The sequence below is a fragment of the Condylura cristata genome, unplaced genomic scaffold (genome assembly GCF_000260355.1).
Source record: "Condylura cristata isolate star-nosed mole 26May11 unplaced genomic scaffold, ConCri1.0 scaffold00013, whole genome shotgun sequence".
NCBI lineage: Eukaryota > Metazoa > Chordata > Mammalia > Eulipotyphla > Talpidae > Condylura > Condylura cristata.
In genome coordinates, this window is record NW_004567114.1 from 20,634,220 (window position 1) to 20,653,482 (window position 19,263).

Here is a 19,263-nt window from a genome sequence, read left to right on the forward strand (position 1 = left end):
CTTTTTGGCCAGCAGGAAGAGGAAATGAAAACTACAACTAGCAGGGCACGTGCACAGGTGAGGGAAAGCTGTTCATGAGTAGCAGTCTCCACGTGCAGAAGCAGGCGTGGCATCCACGCTGTGAAGTGTGCCAGCTGACTTGGGTGACATATGGGTGCTAGTAAATAGTGCGTTTATATGCTAGTGACATGTTTGGTTGGGTATTGTACTGCCAGTATTTGGCAGTCAGAAGCAGTTTTGGTCCATGGAGCACTTGCTATTTCCTAATCCTGATTTCTTGCAATGGAATCTTCTGTGCATTCTGTGGCCCAGCTCCCCTAAGAACATTCGTGCTTGTTTACTTGATCACATCTGTGCTCGGTAGTGGGTGAAAATTTTTCATTCCCTGTTCTTTGACTTCAAGGACACAAGACCCTAAAAGCTGTATGTATTTAGTTGGGGTTATTTGGGCCTGTAAAGCACAGAACATAACTCAAACTGGCTGACAGAGAAAGGAGAGAAAGACCATTTAACTCTTCTGAGCCGGAAAGTCCACTCTGTGGTGCTGACCTACGGCATGGCTGGATGTTAGGGTTTTAACAGGATCATTGGAACCCTAACTCTCTTGTAGTGCCGCCTTGCCTTGCTTCCATTCGACTTTATTCTCAGGTTTTCTTCATTTGGTAACAAAAGGACACCTGCCAATTTTACACTTACAGGTTGTTCAGAATATGTGATCTTAGAGGATGGAAGAGCAAGGACCTCTGCCCGCACCACCACTTGATTCTCAGGAATAGCAGACCAATTAGGGGCTTTGGACAGTTAACCAAGAATTGGCTTCCTTGATCTAAAGTGGATCATCTTAGCTTAAAAGTTACATCACATTCACTTGAAGTAAACAAACTAATAAGAGTTTAAGAATAAAAGGTTGAAGGATTTTAATGGTGAGTTCATGACTATATCCTCCTTCCTGTCCCCACCCCTGCCAGTTCTAGACTCTTCCAACAATATTATAGACATTTCCACATGGTTGCCCCACTGTTACCTCAACAAGGATATCAGACTTCATTCATGAGCCTCTCTTTCAAACTAATCCCTTTCACCAGTATTACCACCACCTTTTTGGCTACTTTGGTTTATGTTTTCAAAATCACTTCTAAATCATTTCTAGGCTCTCATCAGACTTTTATTAGCACTACTACTAGATGTATTTCCTAAAACACACCTTTCATCATGGCCTCCTCTATTTAAAAAGTTTCCCTTCTCTGTAGTGGCAGTAAGATCTCTGGCTATAGAAAAAAAACCAGAATCAGGATTTTCAAGCTCAAGGAGGTTTTATCTAAAACCCAGCTTTTAGGGCCCTCCCTGGTGGTGCAACAGGTTAAAAGCACAGCACTATGAAGTTATTGCAGCCACTACAACAAGAGTTTGATCCCTGTTCCAGAGGTTGACCCACATGGCACAGCAGACTTCTCCTGTCTCACCGCTGCTCCCCTCAGCAGTGTGTTTCAGCCAATCTCCCTGTTCTGCTACCCACTACTCTCTCTGATGAATCCTTTTACCCCCTGTACCTGTGGGCTGTACCCCAGCTCTATATGCATAGATAGGTAAATCTTTAAAAAATAAAATGAAATCCAGCTTTGAATAGTCTTTGTACTCTTACCCTGCCTTTTCTTCCACTACTAATCAGATTTTAGACTGTCTAGTTTGTTCTGTCCTTTATGCCATGATTATTATTTGTTGGGTAAATGTGAGTTTCTTTTTGGTTCTTGTAGAGTACTTCCCTCAGTTATTCTGTTGATTCATTTATTCACCCTGCGAATATTTATTTAGTGTCCTTAGATACAAGCATTGTTGCAGATGTTACAGTATGACCATGAATAAAACAGTAGCCCTTCATGTCATAGAACTTACATATTCTTTTGAAACACAATAAAGCAACAAGTCAGGTGGTAGAGAAAAGCAAAAACCCTGAGATGTTGAGCTACCTCAGAACAGTAGGGGGTTAATGTGGCTTCTTCCAAATAGCACATCACTCACTGACCGGACTGTTTATCTTGCAGTGTGTATATGTGTTTGTGTGTGTGCGTGTGTGCTTGAAGCCCTGTGTTGCTTAAATGTCTCCTGTGTATTTGTCATACATTTGTAACTTTAAAATGTTCGGGGGTGGAATTAATGAAATATCTTGTTTCTTCTAAACTTCATCATAGGTCCCTTTGTAAAATGACCCTTCGGTAACTTTTCTCTGCACTTGCCTGGAAACAGACAATCTTTTAATCAGTGCATGTCACACAGAATACAAAAGAAATCAGAGGCGCAGTGCTCACTATAATGTATATGTATACATTTTTTTCTAAAAAATAAAATTTTGCATAAATAATTTTAAACAATTAGTTCCAAGGGATCTACATGCACCACACAGCATGTAAGAAGTTTAGAAGAAACAAGATATTTCATTAATTCCACCTCCAAACATTTTAAAGTTACAAATGTATGACAAATACACAGGAGACATTTAAGCAACACAGGGCTTCAAGCACACACGCACGCACACAAACACATTTCCACACTGCAAGATAAACAGATTTTCTATGCAGAAATCTGTGCTTTGGACCCCTAGCAGCCAGAGGTCTGTTGCTTTGTGGTTTCACTTGTATTTGAATAATGCTAATAATACTCTACAAACAGAGGTAGTGGGAAGGCTCTGTTAGGAGCAAGCTACCTGGTGGGACTGTGAGCTGCTTGAATTTCACAACTTTAAATGAGGAAAGAGAAGCAAAAACTGTCATTGCATGTGTGGTAGACAATATGACCATTGGACTTAAGAGAAGAGACCTCTTACGGAGTGTTTTTTTAAGTTTTGTGTTTTTTTTTTTTTTTTTTAATGCATACATGAATGGAGTACAGGCCAGAGGCACAGGGGCATGAGAGGGATGAGAGGGTTTACCAGAGACAGAGCAGAGAGTAGAATAGGCGAATCTACTGAAATACACTGCTGAGAGGAGCTGCTGGGGTCAGAGGTCTGCTGTGCCATGTGGGTCACCTCCCTGGCAAGCGATTGAACTCATGGTGCACTGGCTGTGACTTGTTTACATTTGTTCTTTGTCCTGCTGAATTCTTTCTATTGCTTTCAAATTCATCATTCTAGTTGAGCCAGAAGAATTTCTTTGCTATCTTTTAAGTGTGCCATAGTCATTTTAATATCTGAGACTTTGCCCAGGTTCTGCCTTCTGCCTAGAATACTTTGTCCTGTGCTCAGCCATGAAGTGAAGTCCGTCTTACATTTAATTTCATAACCGATATCTGGATCAGCTTGTGGGGTTTCTTAAAGTTTTATACTGTTTGCGTTTTTACTGTAGCTGATCTGTGTATAAGTTTTGATGGCCTTAGGTCGCCATCAAACTACTTGGAGGCAGAGACTGTACACTCCAGCCCAGTTGTAGCACTCTGCATTCTCTGTGAGCCGTTTCTGGATTAACCTCAGTCCATTTCAGAAAAGATAGAGCACTGTTCTCTGTGGGTTTATCATCAGTCTCGCAAGTGGCTTAAGCACTTCAGTGGTTCCATGGCATGTTTCCCAAAACATGCAGGCTGTTGTTTGCTTATAGTCAGGTGAATTCCAGGGGGTTGGAGCTGAGCAGTTCTCTGGGACTCTAAGCCTTTCCCTTTCTCCTCTTGGATGAGTTCAAGGTTAAAATTCCATTTTGAACAAGCTGGAGCAGATTAACTTACAGTAGTTACGTTGTTCTGTTGGCCTGCTCTCCCAAATGGACAATTCTCTGAGCTCCTCTGAGCATTGTACTTCCATCACAAAGTCTTTTCCTTGGGCCATTCTCTCTAAAGGACTTCGTGGGATAGTCATCTTGTGAATGTAAGTGGCCTTACCTTTACCAAAACGTTTGAATTAAAGTGGAATAATAGTTAAGCCATTGTCTTTTCAGTACTCATACTTGTATTCATGAAGTCCAATGTATCTAATAATCCTAATGAGCATGACCTCTCAGAATTTGATAGGAAACCTTTGCAGATGTGGAAATACAGCTTAAGTTGGTCCCCACCACCTATATACTATACAGTTTTATACTGTGGGCTCTTGCTTTTTATTGCCAAATCCACTAAACTTCTGTGTTTTCCCGTCTCCTCTCCTCTGTGGTACCAGCTGCAACGTCTCTGTCCTGCCCGCCTGCCCAGAGACATTTGCCAACAGCATGCTCTCCTTACTTTCCGGCACCCCACACAGACAGAGGCTTTGTCTGGAATGCTTGTGATTTTACCCAGAGCCAGGAATTTTCTGCAGCTGAGTAGGGGGAGGAGTTGTGGCTGTTTCCCTCTATTGAGAGAGTAGGGTTGGGGAGAGGGAGGGTAGGTGGGTGATTTCCTGGAATTTTAAAAATTCTACACAATGAATCCTTTGATTTCTTTCACAGGAACAGGGCGGATACCTGACCAACTCGTGATCCTAGACATGAAGCATGGAGTGGAAGCGAAAAATTACGAAGAGGTATGTCCTGTGCAATAGCCAGAGGAAGCAGTAGCCTGCTGCGCTACAGGGTTCCTGTGACCTGGGCAGGCCAGCAGGTTTTGCTTTGCCCAGAACACCACACTTCTCAGTAGTCACGTGGCAGTCAGCTAAAATCTTAATTAAGATGAAAAAGTTGTATTAGCAACCTTGAACATTTATTCTTGTTGTGCTGTCATCCAAAGGGCTGAACCAGTTGTCCTACCGAAATGTTGGTATGGTAAAACACACATTTATGTCATCAGCTGTCTTGAGACAGAAACCAGATATACATACATGTACTTTGGGGGGTTTTTTACATATAGTTTTCTGTTTTTTGGGTTTTTTGTGTGTGTGTGTGTGCATATAGGAACTGGGGTACTGGGGTGGAGAGGGTTCACCAGAGACAGAGTGGGGAGCAGAACAGGCTGATTGACTGAAATATACTGCTGAGGGGAGCAGCGGGCTGGTTGGCAGAGGTCTGCCACACCATGTGGGTCACCTCTCTCGCTGGGGATCGAACTCGAGTTGCAGTAGCTGCGGGTAGCTTCATAGTGCTATACTTTAACCTGTTGCACCACTAGGGAGGGCCATAGTTTTCATTTCAAAAGCTGAAATTCTTTTATTTATTATCTAAGCCTGAGACAAGTGATTTATTTATTTATTTTTTATCCTTAAGGCTTTTATTCCCAAATTGACAGCTGTCTGGACTCACCGATATCTAGGGCTTGGGTTCATTGCTGTTTACAATTAAGTGTGCCGTCTTTTGAAAACACTTTATCAGAAGTAGCTTTCAGTTAAAATAATTTCAAACTATGAAGGAAGAGAGCAGGATGAAGGAAAAAACAAGAGTCTGGTTTATAAGTAATGAATAGAAATTTTTGCTGATAGGTAGTGTTGGGGAAATAAATACTGATATTTATTTGGGTGGTAAAGAGATGTATAGGAGGAAAGAAAAGTGAGCTGAGCCTCTTTCATCTCTATTATGAGACGTGGAGGATAGCATAAAATGGGTCTTCAGATGAAGGGCAACTTTGAAAAACCACAAGAACTTTTTTTTTTTAAAAGATTTATTTATTTGTACATACAGAACGGGGGTACAGGCCAGAGGCTCAAGGGCGGTGAGAGGCTTCACCAGATACAGAGTGGGGAGCAGAACAGACAGATCGACAAAGTACACTGCTGAGGGGAGCAGCGGGTGTGTCAGGAGAGGTCTGCCGCACCATGTGGTCACCTCCGGGGTAGGCAGGAATCGAACTCATGCGGAAGTGGCTTTAGCTTCTCAGTGCAGTGCTTTAACCTGCTGCGCCACCAGGGAGGGCCCACAAGAACTATTTAAAACTGGAGGATGGATCTTTTCAGAAATGTAAGGTGTATTCTTATTTAGATCAGAGTCTGCAGTAGTGCCCAAGGATGTGAAGAAGTAGGATATAGGCAACGTGAATTTGCTTTTAGTGACTTAAGAGAATTTTTTAGAAACGAAGAAATACAAGTTATTCTACCTCTGGTCAGGACTTGGGAGTGAAATACCGTAAAATGGAAGAAGAGTGGAAGGACTGGCTTACTCTGCAGCAGGAAAAGTAGCACGATTGCAGCTCTTCGGGCCTTTCCGCTTTGTTCTGGTTTAGGTGTCCAGCTGAACAAAACTAGACTGAGTTAGTTGTAGACAATAAGTAGGAACAACAGATGCAGTCGTTAATGGAAGGCAGTTCTGTATGCTTTGAATTGTTTGGTTCTGCTTCCAGGCTGTCTTAAAAGAAGTCAAGTAAAACTTATTTGATGAGTTTAAGAATAAGTTGAAAATCTTTTAAATTTTCGTGGTTCAGGAGATTCTGAATTATATTTCACTTAAAAAAAAATGTGTTAAGGCCCTCCCTGGTGGAAGCTAAAGCCACTTCCGCATGAGTTCGATCCCCGCCTGCCCCAGAGGTGACCACATGGTGTGGCAGACCTCTCCTGACCCGCCCGCTGCTCCCCTCAGCAGTGTACTTCGTCGATCTGCCTGTTCTGCTCCCCACTCTGTATCTGGTGAAGCCTCTCACTGCCCCTGAGCCTCTGGCCTGTACCCCAGTTCTGTATGCACAAATAAATAAATCTTTAGAAAAAAAAAATGTGTATTAAATGCTGTCATGAAGTATAAAACACTAACATAAGGGTTGTTGTAGTTGTTGTGAGGTACAAAACAGATAACACGATGCTCCATTTTTGATGACTGCTGCTCACCTTCAGCTGTAGGCCACACCCTAAGCATGCAGTGAATTCCTGCTGTGGAGTCTCTCATGTAATAATGTTTGTCCCTGACATGATGGCTGTCATTGGTGGTATTTGTTAAATATTAGAGAACTTGATTTGACATTAGATACAGTCTTTTCTCCTTAAAACAGATGACATTATTGTGGATTTACATGTAGAATTTTAGAATTCTATACCTCCTGGAATTTCTGTCACCGTTGGACTTTATTGATAATAGAAAAGACCCTTTAGCTTTCCTGATATTTTTTTTAATCCAAGAAGGGGATTCCCTAGTAGAAAGGAAACCACGGAGTTTCCTTTGCCTGCTGCCTGCCTCAGCAGTCTGGGGCATCCTAGACCCTTCTCTATGCTCACTGTTATAACACAGCTCAAAATTCTGTTCTTAATCAAGAAACTTTCACACCTCTTCATCCTCACCATTCCTCCCTACTCTTGTCCCTCATGCCGCCACCCCACCCGACTCCCAAAGGCCAAATTGAGACAGGAGAAGTGCTTATATGACAGAACAAAAAGATCAGTCTTTCCTGGCATGGTCAGGTTTCCTTGACTCTTGCTTAGAAATAGCTGTTAGTTGTCTCTGGGCTAATGCCTGTGACAAGAATGTGGACACTAGAAGCACTTGTTACCTGGCTAATTACCAGAGAGTACATATAGAACTTTTGAGCATATGTAGAGTTCTTGAGACATTTCATTTCAAGCCCATGGAGTAATTCAAACACTTTTATTTACAGAGGATTTGGGCCCTTTGGCATCAGTATTTACATTCAGGAAGGTAACACATTTCTTTAACTTCCTTCACATCCAACTTCCTCACATTTGTGGACTTAATAATTCTGAAATCCTGCACAGTCCTGTAAAATTCAGTAGCAATCAGTGTCTGACTAGTTGGGCAGAATACTGTGTCACCTACTAGGTTACTGTGAGCAACTTAGTCAGTTTGCTGTATAAACATAGCACAAACAAAAGATGATAATGCTTGCCATATTGTAAGTAAGTAAAGAGGGAAAGAGAGCTTGTGTCCTCAGAAATGAAACTTTTGCTTGCCTGTGTTGTATCTTAAGGATCTCCCACCACTAGCGAGGTGAGATTTTGTAGAATCAGTATAGGAGTTAAACCAATTATTTTATTTATTTACTTAATATATATATTTTTTACATTATTCTTCATTTTGTTCATTTTTTCATCTCAGTTGTAATCCCCATGGGCTTCCCACCACCACTTCACCCTGCCATCATCATAGTCCTGTGTGTTCTTCCCACCCCAGTTTTGATCCTTGCTCCCCTCTCCTCCCCCGTCAAATGTCTGGTTTATAGTTGGGAGTTGATTGAACCACTTATTTTTAGTTTGTGGTCTGTGAATTAGAGCAGCTGTTTGCAGAAGGAGCTAACACATCCTTTAACTTCTGGGCTCTGCACATCCTTTCTTGTGTGACTGTCAGCATTTTCAACACAACTAAAATCCTGTTTTGCCTGGGGGTTCCATTGGTCTGTTTTTTTACTATGAACAGATGTACCTAAAAAACAGTTGCCCTAGTTGGAGCAACAGCTGAAAACTTCCATTTGCTCTTTGAATGTTCTCAGTAAGGAGCAACTCTGATACTACATCCAGAATTCCTTTTTTGACATAAATAATATAGGTAAAACACTTGACACACCTCTTGGAGTTCAGTAGATTTTAGCTCCCTTTTCTCAAAACTATCAAATGACATAACAGAAAAAAATAGAAACTTGCTACATGTCATTTAGCCCTAAGATCGGTGGCATCATCTGGATTTATTTTGGCCTGTTGTTATCCTCTGGAATGTCTGCGAAGAGGTCTGTGATTCATGAAGCCCTGTGCACAAGTAGGGTTGCCCTTCGGTGGAGGTTTGCCTTTATCTGTTCTAGACCAGGTCTTCACAGTTGTTGCTGTGCTTCTAGAACTTGTAGGGATTGTGGTGGGAAACATGGAGGTAACAGTTGAATTTGGCTTACCACAGGAAAGCGTCTCCCTCCAGTCTCAAATGCTGCACCAAGAAAACAATCTGCTGATTCTCTATAGAGTTGATTTCAGTTTGTCTTTTAAGAAGTGGTTTTTCAGAGTTAATACCTTTCTTTGTTATAATTACATATGACTCTGAACTCTTTAGATTAAAATCCTTATTTTGAGGCGTGGAGCAATAGAAAAGTAATTTACAATTCTTTTGGAGCTGTTGCTTGTTTGCAGGGAAAGGCTTTATAAATTGTAGCTTTTGCAAACAGTACCTATCAGTGCAGATGAGAGTGATGGTGTGGTCGAGAGGGCTTTTTTTATTTGACACTGGTCCTCATGGAAACAAATGCTGTGTGACAACAGAAACAATGCTCTTCACAGACAATATATGCTTCCACTTAACTAACTCTGTAAGAAAGTTTGAAGAAGCCATAGAATGGGCATAACTGTGATTACTGAGTACTAGGTGTGTGGAGCTATGCAAAGTATACATCATTTTATTTTTCTTGAGTTCAGGGCAAACCTTTTGGGAAAAGGATAAAAATCAAAACAATTGATATGACAATGTATGAGTTGTTAATTGTGTGGTACAGCCTGGAGCTGTAGGAGAGAGGAAACCTATGGACACAGGATTAAGAGTCTTCATTAGTTGTGATTTCAAAGATAGGTAGTACTTGAATAACAACATTGAACCAGGTGTGCGTTTGGAAGTTGGGGCTTCCTTTTTCCCTGCATTTTATAGCGGAATTGTACAGTTTTGGCAACCCTGAGTAGGGAGTCAGAAGACAATGCTCCTGCTAATCTTGGTCAGCCATCCAAAGGACTGAATAACTTTGTGGAATCTTCAGTTTCCTCCTTTGTAAAACAGGATCAGGAAAAGGAATTCCTTGGTGCGTTCTTTGATTACCTAAGTGGCTGAATACAACCTACCAAGGTAATGCTGCCCCCTAGTGGACATGTTCTCTATCTGTGCTTTTCTCAAGCTGTTGGCAAAACACTTCGACCCAAGAGAGTGGAACAGAATAATGGCTTGTTCTCAAGAAACACGTACAGTTTGTTTACAATCATACAAACACTTTCAGTATTAACTCAGATGTTTAAAAGAGCAGAACAGCAGTCAGTGTTGTTCGCTAGAGGTTTTCTTGTAAGCTTTTTGTACTGTGTATAGTCTTGATGGTCCTAGGCACTGACTGGACTGCTTTGTCCTAGGTGGGTGAAGAGTGGCATCCTTTTTTTCTCCCCCACAAGATACATATTGTGAAAGGATAACATGTCTTTATTACTGTTTGTTTGTTTTGTTTTTTAATACTACCGTTAGCTGTTGCATTGCAGTATGTGATGGGGCAGTCAGTGTAATGGAATGAGGGGAAGTTCTGACTCCTTGTGAGATCCTTCAGCAAGGAAGTAGTTCATATCAAAATAAGTATACTCTACTTAAATAATGCTTTTAGAGTTTAAACAAGCCCATGTCCCATGTTATATGAATTTTATACAAAAGTTCACAATTCCAGTGATTTTTTTTCTTTTTTATGAGAAGTGTATGGCTTTTCTTTATTATCTCTCCCCTCCTCACTCTTTGCCGCTGCTCCCCCCGCATTCTGCTGAGCTGTTATCCTGAAGCTATGTTCCTCCTGGAAAATCCTGCTGCCCATTTGTTTAGTAATTCTCTTTGGTCATATTAGCATTCATATTCCAGTCCATTTTTCTCTAAAACACATAGCTTATTATTATTAGTCTGTAAAAATTAAAGTGATAGCAATATGAAACCTAGGAAGTTTGACTAATAAACTGGACAGCTTAACCAGATCTTTGCATGCTAATATATCTTGTTTACCTGACCCTTGATTGAGAAAAAGTTTAGTGTAGCCACTCATCTACACTAATCAGATTGGTAGCATCTACAGAATAAAGAGTAACGTAGAGACCTTAGGTAAGTTGTTTAGAATCTGAGCCTTAATTTCTTCATCAGAAAAAATTTAGGCATACCTACTTTATAGGGTTATGAGGATTAATTAGGATTACAAAATATAAAATACCTATCACGTTCTAAGTCTAATACACACACATAACATAGACTGTTTGGTCTCATGCTTTACCCTGCTGCCTTTTTCCTCTTTCCTAAGTTAACTCCACACACTCTGGAGCCCGTGTGTGCTGTCACCCACCACCTCCCCCATGCACGGAGTGTTGAAACAGGCGTGCGCACGCACGCAGGCAGGCACGCGCCCTCCAGCTCCCAGTACATCAGACAGGCTCTCTTACTCGTGATGTCCTGAACATAAGCGCATGCCTGTGTTTGGGTTTGCAGGTTCCCCTCACTCTTGAGAACTCTTTCTCATCTCTGTCACAAAGCTTGTGAAAATCAACTCTCCCACTTCCTGTTAAGCCTTTCTCTATCTTTCCAACTGTAATTAATCTCACGCCACTTTCCATTCCTCTGCTGATGTGACCTTTTCTGTGTTTACATAACACATACTGCCTTATTGTAGTTCTTCATGTGAGCTTCTCCACCAGACTGAGCATCTTAGGTTAGAGATTATAGTATTTGGGTGATGTGCACCTAATAAACATGCATAAAAACCTGGATGGAGTCTTACAAGATTAAAAACAAAACAAATTTTGCATTTGTTTTTATCTCTAGGTTTAGGTTAAATATGGAACGAGATCCATTATTGTTGCTGTATACTCATGATGTGTTAGATGGTTGAAATAGTGAGTTGGTTTTTGATAGTTTGAAGTCTGGTGGTGTTTCTTTTAGTTCCTTAGATTTTAAATGAATTTCAAGAAAAAGGTATTAGGGAGCGGGTGTTTTATTTGTTTTTATGAAAAGAAGCTTTTATCACATTCAGAAATTTGAAAATAATTTGCTGAATTAGAATTAAGTAAGGATTTTAGTGGAAGATAGGAATTGGGCCATTTTATGAATAGAGGTATAGAGCCTGGACTAGGACCAATCTTAGAAAAAGGGTTGGGAATTGAAGGAAATAATGGCCCTTATGTGGTGTGGAATGGCAAGCAGCAGTGGAGAAGAATAAAATGAATCTGTAAGCACTGACATTTTGGAAAGGTTCTACTAAGGAAAAAAGCAAGCTGTGGTTCTACTGAGGTTCTACTTAAGGAAAAAAGCAAAAGTGTAGTGTGTATCTTTCAACAAGGCCTGAAAAGATCCCACCAAACTTCATAACCACGATTACCTTGGAGAAGGAATGTGTGGGGTGAGCTAGGAAGGTGGGCTTTTGGTTCTAGTCTTTCTGCTTCTGAATAGTTGAAATTCAGAAAACATAATTATGCATTGCTGAAAATAAACACCAGAAATAAAAAGGATTTGGAACCGGTTTTGGGGGGGCTAGTGTCATTTTTGTAAAAAAAAGTAGGAGTTTTCAAAGTATTTTTTAAATATTTTCAGCTGGCAGAGGCGCAGCTGTAGTTTCACTTCCAGTTCCTTTTGCAAGTTTCTATTTAGGGAGCCTTAAGTCATTTATCTCTTAAAAAGTAGCATGCCATTGCCTTTATACTGGTTCATTTAGAAGGCTTTGCAGGGGAGAATATAGGCCAGTAGAGAAAATGTTAAACAAACTGAGGTTCAATTAGTAGATGTCTCTAGTATTGGTATCTTTTCCCCAGGGAATTTCTTTGCTCTGTGGTTTCAAGTCACTCAACATAATGTATTCTAGATTAATGGCAAGATGTGGCATTTGGGCAGTTAGCCAGGAGAGTTAGCACAATGTGTTAAACATCTGGTTAAATCTTATACTCAGGGGCCCTCCCTGGTGGTACAATGGGTTAAAGCACAGCACTGTGAAGCTGGCCACAGCCACTGCAGCATAAGCTCAATCCCCAGCCAAGGGGTGACCCACAGGGTGCAGCAGACCTCTCTGACCCACCCCCTGCTCCCCTCAGTGTATTTCAGTACATCTGCCTGCTCTGCTCCCTACGCTGTCTCTGGTGAGTCCTCTTAACCCCTGCACCTCTACCTAAAACCCAGTTCTGTGTGTGTGCAGTAAATAATAAATCTTAAAATAACTAAACAAATTTATACTCAGTTAATTTTACTCTATTTTGCAGCCAACAGTCAAGCCATTAACTCTAGCCAACAGTTTAGGCATGTAAGAAAATGTATAACTGGTAAAAGAAAACCTAAGTAGATCATTGTAGCTCCAGTCTACATTTTATGTACCTTAAATAGAAACTTTTATACCCCTATCTTAACAGCAGTTTCGTTCCTTTATCTTGTTCTTCACATGTTCAGTGAAGAATATAAATAGCAAAGAGAACATAAAAACACCGTTATTTATCCTGAGTTAATTGTAAACAACAGAAAAAGATCAAGGTGGATTGGACCCTAAAAGAGAGAGATCTATAGGAGATATAAGATAGTTAGGGAGTAAAGATGAAAGTTTAGACAAAGAATTGAAGAATTCTCTATGTGGAAAAATTTAAGAGCAACTGGTACATCGGGTTTTTAAGATCTGGAAAATTCTGGTGGTATATGCCCATTTTAAATATAATCCCACATTATAGTCTGAGCTTAATAAGGAAAGCAAATAGAATAATGAACTTTTATTACAGTGAAACCTCTAGTTATTAGATCCTCCTGGAGGCTTCATAGGGACCTAAGGTGAGAAAGGAAGATAGATTATTTCTTTTTCACATCTATTATTCCTTGGTATACAAAGAAGTCTATGGAGATTTTATCGGATAATGGTGTAATTCTAAGAGAAAAAAAGCTTTTTCTTTTTTTCTTTTCTTTTTTTTTTTTTGACAGCCTAGGATTCTTCTGGGCTCTGGTGCTAATGATAGAAACCTTAAAATGGTTACAGGGTTTAAATGAGCAAACCAGAATTCCTTGATTTTGTAGCAGGCAGTATTGTCCTGTAGTCATGTCGAATCTCTCGCTCCTGTGTAGTCCCTGCTGGGAATCCAGTAATCTTTTTTCTAAAACCACATTTGATTTAATGTTGTGACTCTTGTGCATAATAATGTTTATGTCTTAGACTTAAATAGAACAAAATAAAGTGCCTTTTTGGTTCCAAATCTGCAGAAATAGTACATCTAACTTTACAGTCTACATACTATATTTTTATAAAGGTTTTAATCAGAAGTAAAGTATGAAGAAAGTCTGAATTGGAAACACAGCTTGCTGGGAAGGGAAGACACCCATATTTTAAAGTGTTAGAATGATAACAGGAGAGATTTTAAGTTCGCTAATAAAATTTTTCAAGGTCCCTCTGTTGTATTCTTGATTGCAGCATATTTTTCAGGGGATGGGCTCACAATTCCTTTCTTTCCCAGATTGCAAAGGTTGAAAAACTCAAACCTTTGGAAGTAGAGCTGCGACGCCTGGAAGACCTTTCTGAATCTATTGTTAATGACTTTGCCTACATGAAGAAGCGTGAGGAGGAGATGCGTGATACCAATGGTGAGGAGACGCAGCTTGTTTCTCAGGGATCCATAAAGGAGACAGATCCCCAAATGTTAAATTCTGGTGTACCCTTCCTCAGTTTTGCCAAAGTGGGCCAAGTGGGGAGGCGGGGAGGTACGTGGAAGAATAATTACTTGAGTGTTGTTGATTTTAGTGCGCCTGGTATAGGTAAGTGACCCTTGTTAGTTTTTCAAGGGGATAGGAGTTTCTTCTGTGATAGGCAGTTGACCATATTCAGTTAGCTTACAGCATATCATGTTTACATATAAGATGATGAAAATTTAAAGGAAAATTACTTGAAATACAGGCTAGGCCCAGGGACAAAGTAAAGGTTATTAATTGCCTCTTTTACTGCCCCCAACACCCTTGCTTAGCTTGCAGAGCCTCAATTCATTACGTTTACAATGTTTTTGGTTTTTTTAGAGTCAACAAACACTCGGGTCCTGTACTTCAGCATCTTTTCAATGTTCTGTCTCATCGGACTAGCTACCTGGCAGGTGTTCTACCTGCGCCGCTTCTTCAAGGCCAAGAAATTGATTGAGTAATGAGACCCAGTCTCCTCCCACCTGTATCAGCCACAGAACACCGCTGGGACGTGCCTCGCCTGCTGCATCCTACCTAAAGCACCATCGAGGCACATTGGAGCTTTCTTGCCAGAACTGATCTCTTTTAGTGTGGGAGGACTTGGGTTCCCACCTACACCCAACAAGTTAATGAGGGACCGCTTTTTAAGTTGGTAGGATTTGGACTGGTTTTGCAACAATAGGACTATTAGTCACATATGACAAAAGAGAGGGGTTACCTAGATAACGCCAAAGCCAGCATTTTTACTGGGTTTCCTCTTGTGATCTGTTTGAACCATGGTTTTTGGGGGTTTGTTGTTTTTTGGTTTTTTTTTTTTTTTTTTCCTTCACATCCTCATCAGCTTGGGCTTCTGCTCTGGGTCCTTTACCAGGATTTGTATGACCATGTTGAACTTTTTTTCTTCTGATTGTTTCCCTTTGGACTTCTTTTGACAACACCCTTAACTTTCTCTGTCAGTTGCCATGTTTAGGTATCTTCTGGTGGTATCCTTTCATAATTTTATGTCTCTTAAAAGGAGATGGATGTGGCACCTCATAGAAATGAGCTTTGAACTATAGATAACAAATTTTCATTTTTAGAGAATTAAATATTTGTGCTCAACCTCCTGAACTTTTTTTGTTTATGTGTAATTTAGTTCTGTGCAGTTTTACCACATGTAGATTCAGGTGACCACCTTCAGAACGTGCACAACAGTTCCGTCACGTGGATCCTTTGTGCCACATCCTCCTCCCTCCATCTTCTGGCACCACTAATCTGTTCTCCATCTCTATCATTTTGTCATTCAAGAATCTTATATAAATGGAATCACAGAGTTGTGTAACCTTGAGACTGACTTTTTCACTAAGCCTAATTCCCTGGAAATCCAAGTTGTTGCATGTATCAATAATTTGCTCCTTTTTATTTCTCAGTGTTTCATGGTCTGGATGTACCACAGGTTAATCATTCACGCATTGAAGGACATCAGGGTTGTTTTCAGGTTTTGGTCATTACTAATAAAGCTGCTGTAAACATTTATATAAGTTTTTATGTGAATATAAATTTTAATTTCTTTGAAAATGAATGCCCCAGAAGGCAAATTGCTGGATGGTACGGTAAGCACATAGTAGTTTTGTTAGAAATTGCTCTCTTATCTCCAGAGAGTAGCTATGCCGTTTTACATTTCTACCAGTAATGTATGACTGGCTAACTCTTCAGATCCTCACCACTTTTTGCTATGATTATATGTGCTAATTAAGAAAGCGCAGCATCTACATTAATTACTGTTTTTTATTTTTGTCATTCTAATGGTCATGTGTAGTGATACCTCATTATGATTTTAATTTGCATTTTTCTAATGGCACATGATGTTGAACATCTTTTCATGTGCTTGTCATTTACATATCTTCTTTAGTGAAATACCTGTTCTTTTGCCCGTTTTCTAGTAAGATTATTTGTCCTTTTTACTGTTGAGTTTTGCAAGTCCCTTACATATCCTAAGTGAAGTCCTTTGTTAGATATGTGTGCTTGAACTTAGAGCATATTTTACTGTGCTTGAACTTAGAGCATATTTTACTAATCACATTTCACATAGGTAGTTTATGAAGTCTTTTTATAAACTACTCACTGACTTCTTTTCCTAGTGTATTTCAGCTGAAGAATTAAGACATACAAGGTATAAAGAAAATTGCACGTGAGTGAGGATAGCTACAAGTCACCATGGGCACATGAGGCCATTACTAATGGAAATAAGAGAAAATGTTGATACAGATGGACATGTTCATAAGCAGTTATGAAGACTGCTATCACTTGACATTCCCCCCTCCCCTTCCTAAGAAAATGAGAGTTTGTCCTTTTTGTAATCTTTTTTAATTTCTGTTACAGGGCTCATCTAATCATAGTGGCAAGAAATGCAGGGCTTGAAGCTGTGCAGTTTGCAGTGAAAAAGTAGCCCATAGAGTTAACAGTGAATACTGCCTTGATGACTAGATAAAATACAAGGGTGGAAGAGGGAGTGAAATGTGTTGTTAAATCTCAAGCTGTTCTGTTAATGCTACTGTGAATCCAAAAATGTTTTGTTCCACATTTGATGCTTTGTGTGAACTCCTCTGGTGTGGCAATGTGGTTCTCGTATTAATTTATGCAACATCGCCATCTGCTGTCAAGAACTGGACCCTGCTTCTGATAACCTGGCTACAGATACTGAGAAAGTTTTATCTGTGGGTATGACACATACTAAATGATGAAGGATGCATCTGAGTAGGAACATTGTTACCAAATCATAGGTTAGATTCACCTTTCGATATTTAAAAGTGAAATTCTGTCCTCTACTATTAATCTAAAAAGATAACGCTTTAACATTTCTGATGGTGCCTTTCCCCTTTATAGAAGTTATGGAAACTATTCAGTTGGTTATAGTCTTCTATTCTGACAAAATGTCAAAGATAGGAGAGGATTTTATTTTGTTGATGTTTTTGTTGCCAGATGTGACTATGAAACTGAAATGTTTCCATGTCCTTTCCTTCTACTTATGCCAAAACTACCAACACATTTGTGCTTTGGGTTTAAAGTTCATTGATATTATACCTTGATTTTGTCTAAAAAATAAACTTACTTGCCTTTGAGAAAAGATTAGTGTAAGAGCAAATTTCCTTTGAAAATGAGGATGTTACCTGCTTTCTTCCATTTTTGAGCCTATTCAACATGGTCTATATAATACAAATGAGAATGATAAAGCCTCGTTACACCATTGTCATAAGCCATTTTTCTGTTTAATGGAAAGAGGCATGGGGAATTTATAGGTTCACTTGTTAAGCATTGGGCTGGGGATTTTTGTGTAAATTTTCTCAAATAAAGGCTAGCAGAAAACACTTTAGGCGTATTTTGTTTTAAGTACCTCTTTGACTGGCAATAATCCCTTTATATCTTCACTGTTAAAATATAGCAATTTACCAACCGCGGGGATTACAATTGAGATGGAAAAAAAAAGAAAATGTACAAAATGAAGTAAAAATAAACTTATAAAATATATACATATAGCAACTTACACATAATGAATTAAAAAGGAATGGCCATAATTCACTCCAGATGGGTAAAGTTTTATAAATTAGTGAATATCTGTTATTTACAAGTATGTTACAGATAATATGTATATGAAACCGATAACATCTTCAGAAAGACCAAATAGGGGTTTGTTAAATCACCCATTCCCTATTTTGGAAACTGCTTAAAATTCTTCCAACTTAAAACCCTTTTGGACTGCCTGTTTTGGGTTATCACCTCTCTGTTCACCACCACCTGTTATCACCTCTGTTCACAACAGGTACAGGGTATTTTCTCCTTTTATTACCGGTAGTTGAACATTAAATTTCTCCTTTTATTACCGGTAGTTGAACATTAAATTTCTCCGGACATTCACTGGCTGTTACTTACTCCCTTCTTTTATTCTCCCTCCAAAAAAAATTTTTTAGTGAATCCATAATCTCTAAAAGTAGTGGTTCTCAATAATTGGATCTAAATAGTTGAACATCAAAAATGTCTTATTTCCACTGATGTTTTAAGAACATGAATTAAGCAAAAACAAATGAATTTAATAGTCTCTTATGAAAGTGTCTTTTTTTTTTTTCAAGATTTATTCATACAGAACTGGGGGGTAAGCCAGAGGTGCAAGGGCAGTGAGAGGCTTCACCAGAGACTGTGGGGAGCAGAATAGGCAGATCTGCGAAGTACACTGTTGAGGGGAGCGGCCCGGGGTGTCAGGAGAGATCTGCCAAGCCATGTGGGTAACCTCCGGGGCGGGGGATCAAACTTGCACTGAAGCAGCTATGGCCAGCTTGCAGTGCCTCTTCCTAACCCATAGCACCACCAGGGAGGTCCCTGTTTTTTTTTTTCCCCCTAAGATTTCATTATGCATACAGAACTAGAGTGCAGGACAGAGGTGCAGGGGCGGTGAGAGGATTCACCAGAGACAGAGTGGGGAGCAGAACAGGTAGAAGTGCACTGCTGAGAGTCTCAGTGGGCAGGTCAGGAGATGTCTTCCACGCCCTGTGGGTCACTCCCAGGCTAGGGATCAACTTGCACTGAAGTGGCTGCGTCTAGCTTGCAATGCTGCGTTTAACCCGCTGTGCCACCAGGGGGAGCCAAAAGTGGCATTCTTAAGTGATAAAACATGTTATTCAGTGTTGCAGGGGTGTCTCACATGATGGCCCCATTTGTAATTGAACATTTTCTAGTTTCATGTTTAAAAAAACAAAATTTAGGCCCTCCCTGGTCGCGCAGCGGGTTAAAGCACAGCCACTTCCGCATGAGTTGGATCCCCGCCTGCCCCGGAGGTGACCACATGGCGTGGCAGACCTCTCCTGACCCCTCCCCCCCCAGCCGCTCCCCTCAGCAGTGTACTTCGTCGATCTGTCTGTTCTGCTCCCCACTCTGTCCCTGGTGAATCCTCTCAACCTCCGCATCTCTAGCCTGTACCCCAGTTCTGTATGAATAAATAAGTAAATCTTTTAAAAAAAAATTAACATTTAGAGTAATTGATCCAAAGTGACATTTCTACATGTAGTCAATATATATAGTAGTT

At 40.1% G+C, this 19,263-nt stretch overlaps 1 protein-coding gene across 1 annotated transcript in view; it reads left to right on the forward strand.

The window, feature by feature from the left end:
* Positions 1 to 17,554, forward strand: part of TMED10 (transmembrane emp24-like trafficking protein 10 (yeast)) — a 33,748-nt gene extending 16,194 nt beyond the window's left edge. Inside the window, exons 3-5 of the mRNA XM_004681683.2 lie at positions 4,407 to 4,480; positions 13,994 to 14,120; positions 14,547 to 17,554. Coding sequence (XP_004681740.1) covers positions 4,407 to 4,480; positions 13,994 to 14,120; positions 14,547 to 14,668 — 323 coding nt within the window. The 3' untranslated portion in view covers positions 14,669 to 17,554. The remainder of the gene's footprint in view (positions 1 to 4,406; positions 4,481 to 13,993; positions 14,121 to 14,546) is intronic.
* The last annotated feature ends 1,709 nt before the right edge of the window (positions 17,555 to 19,263 follow it).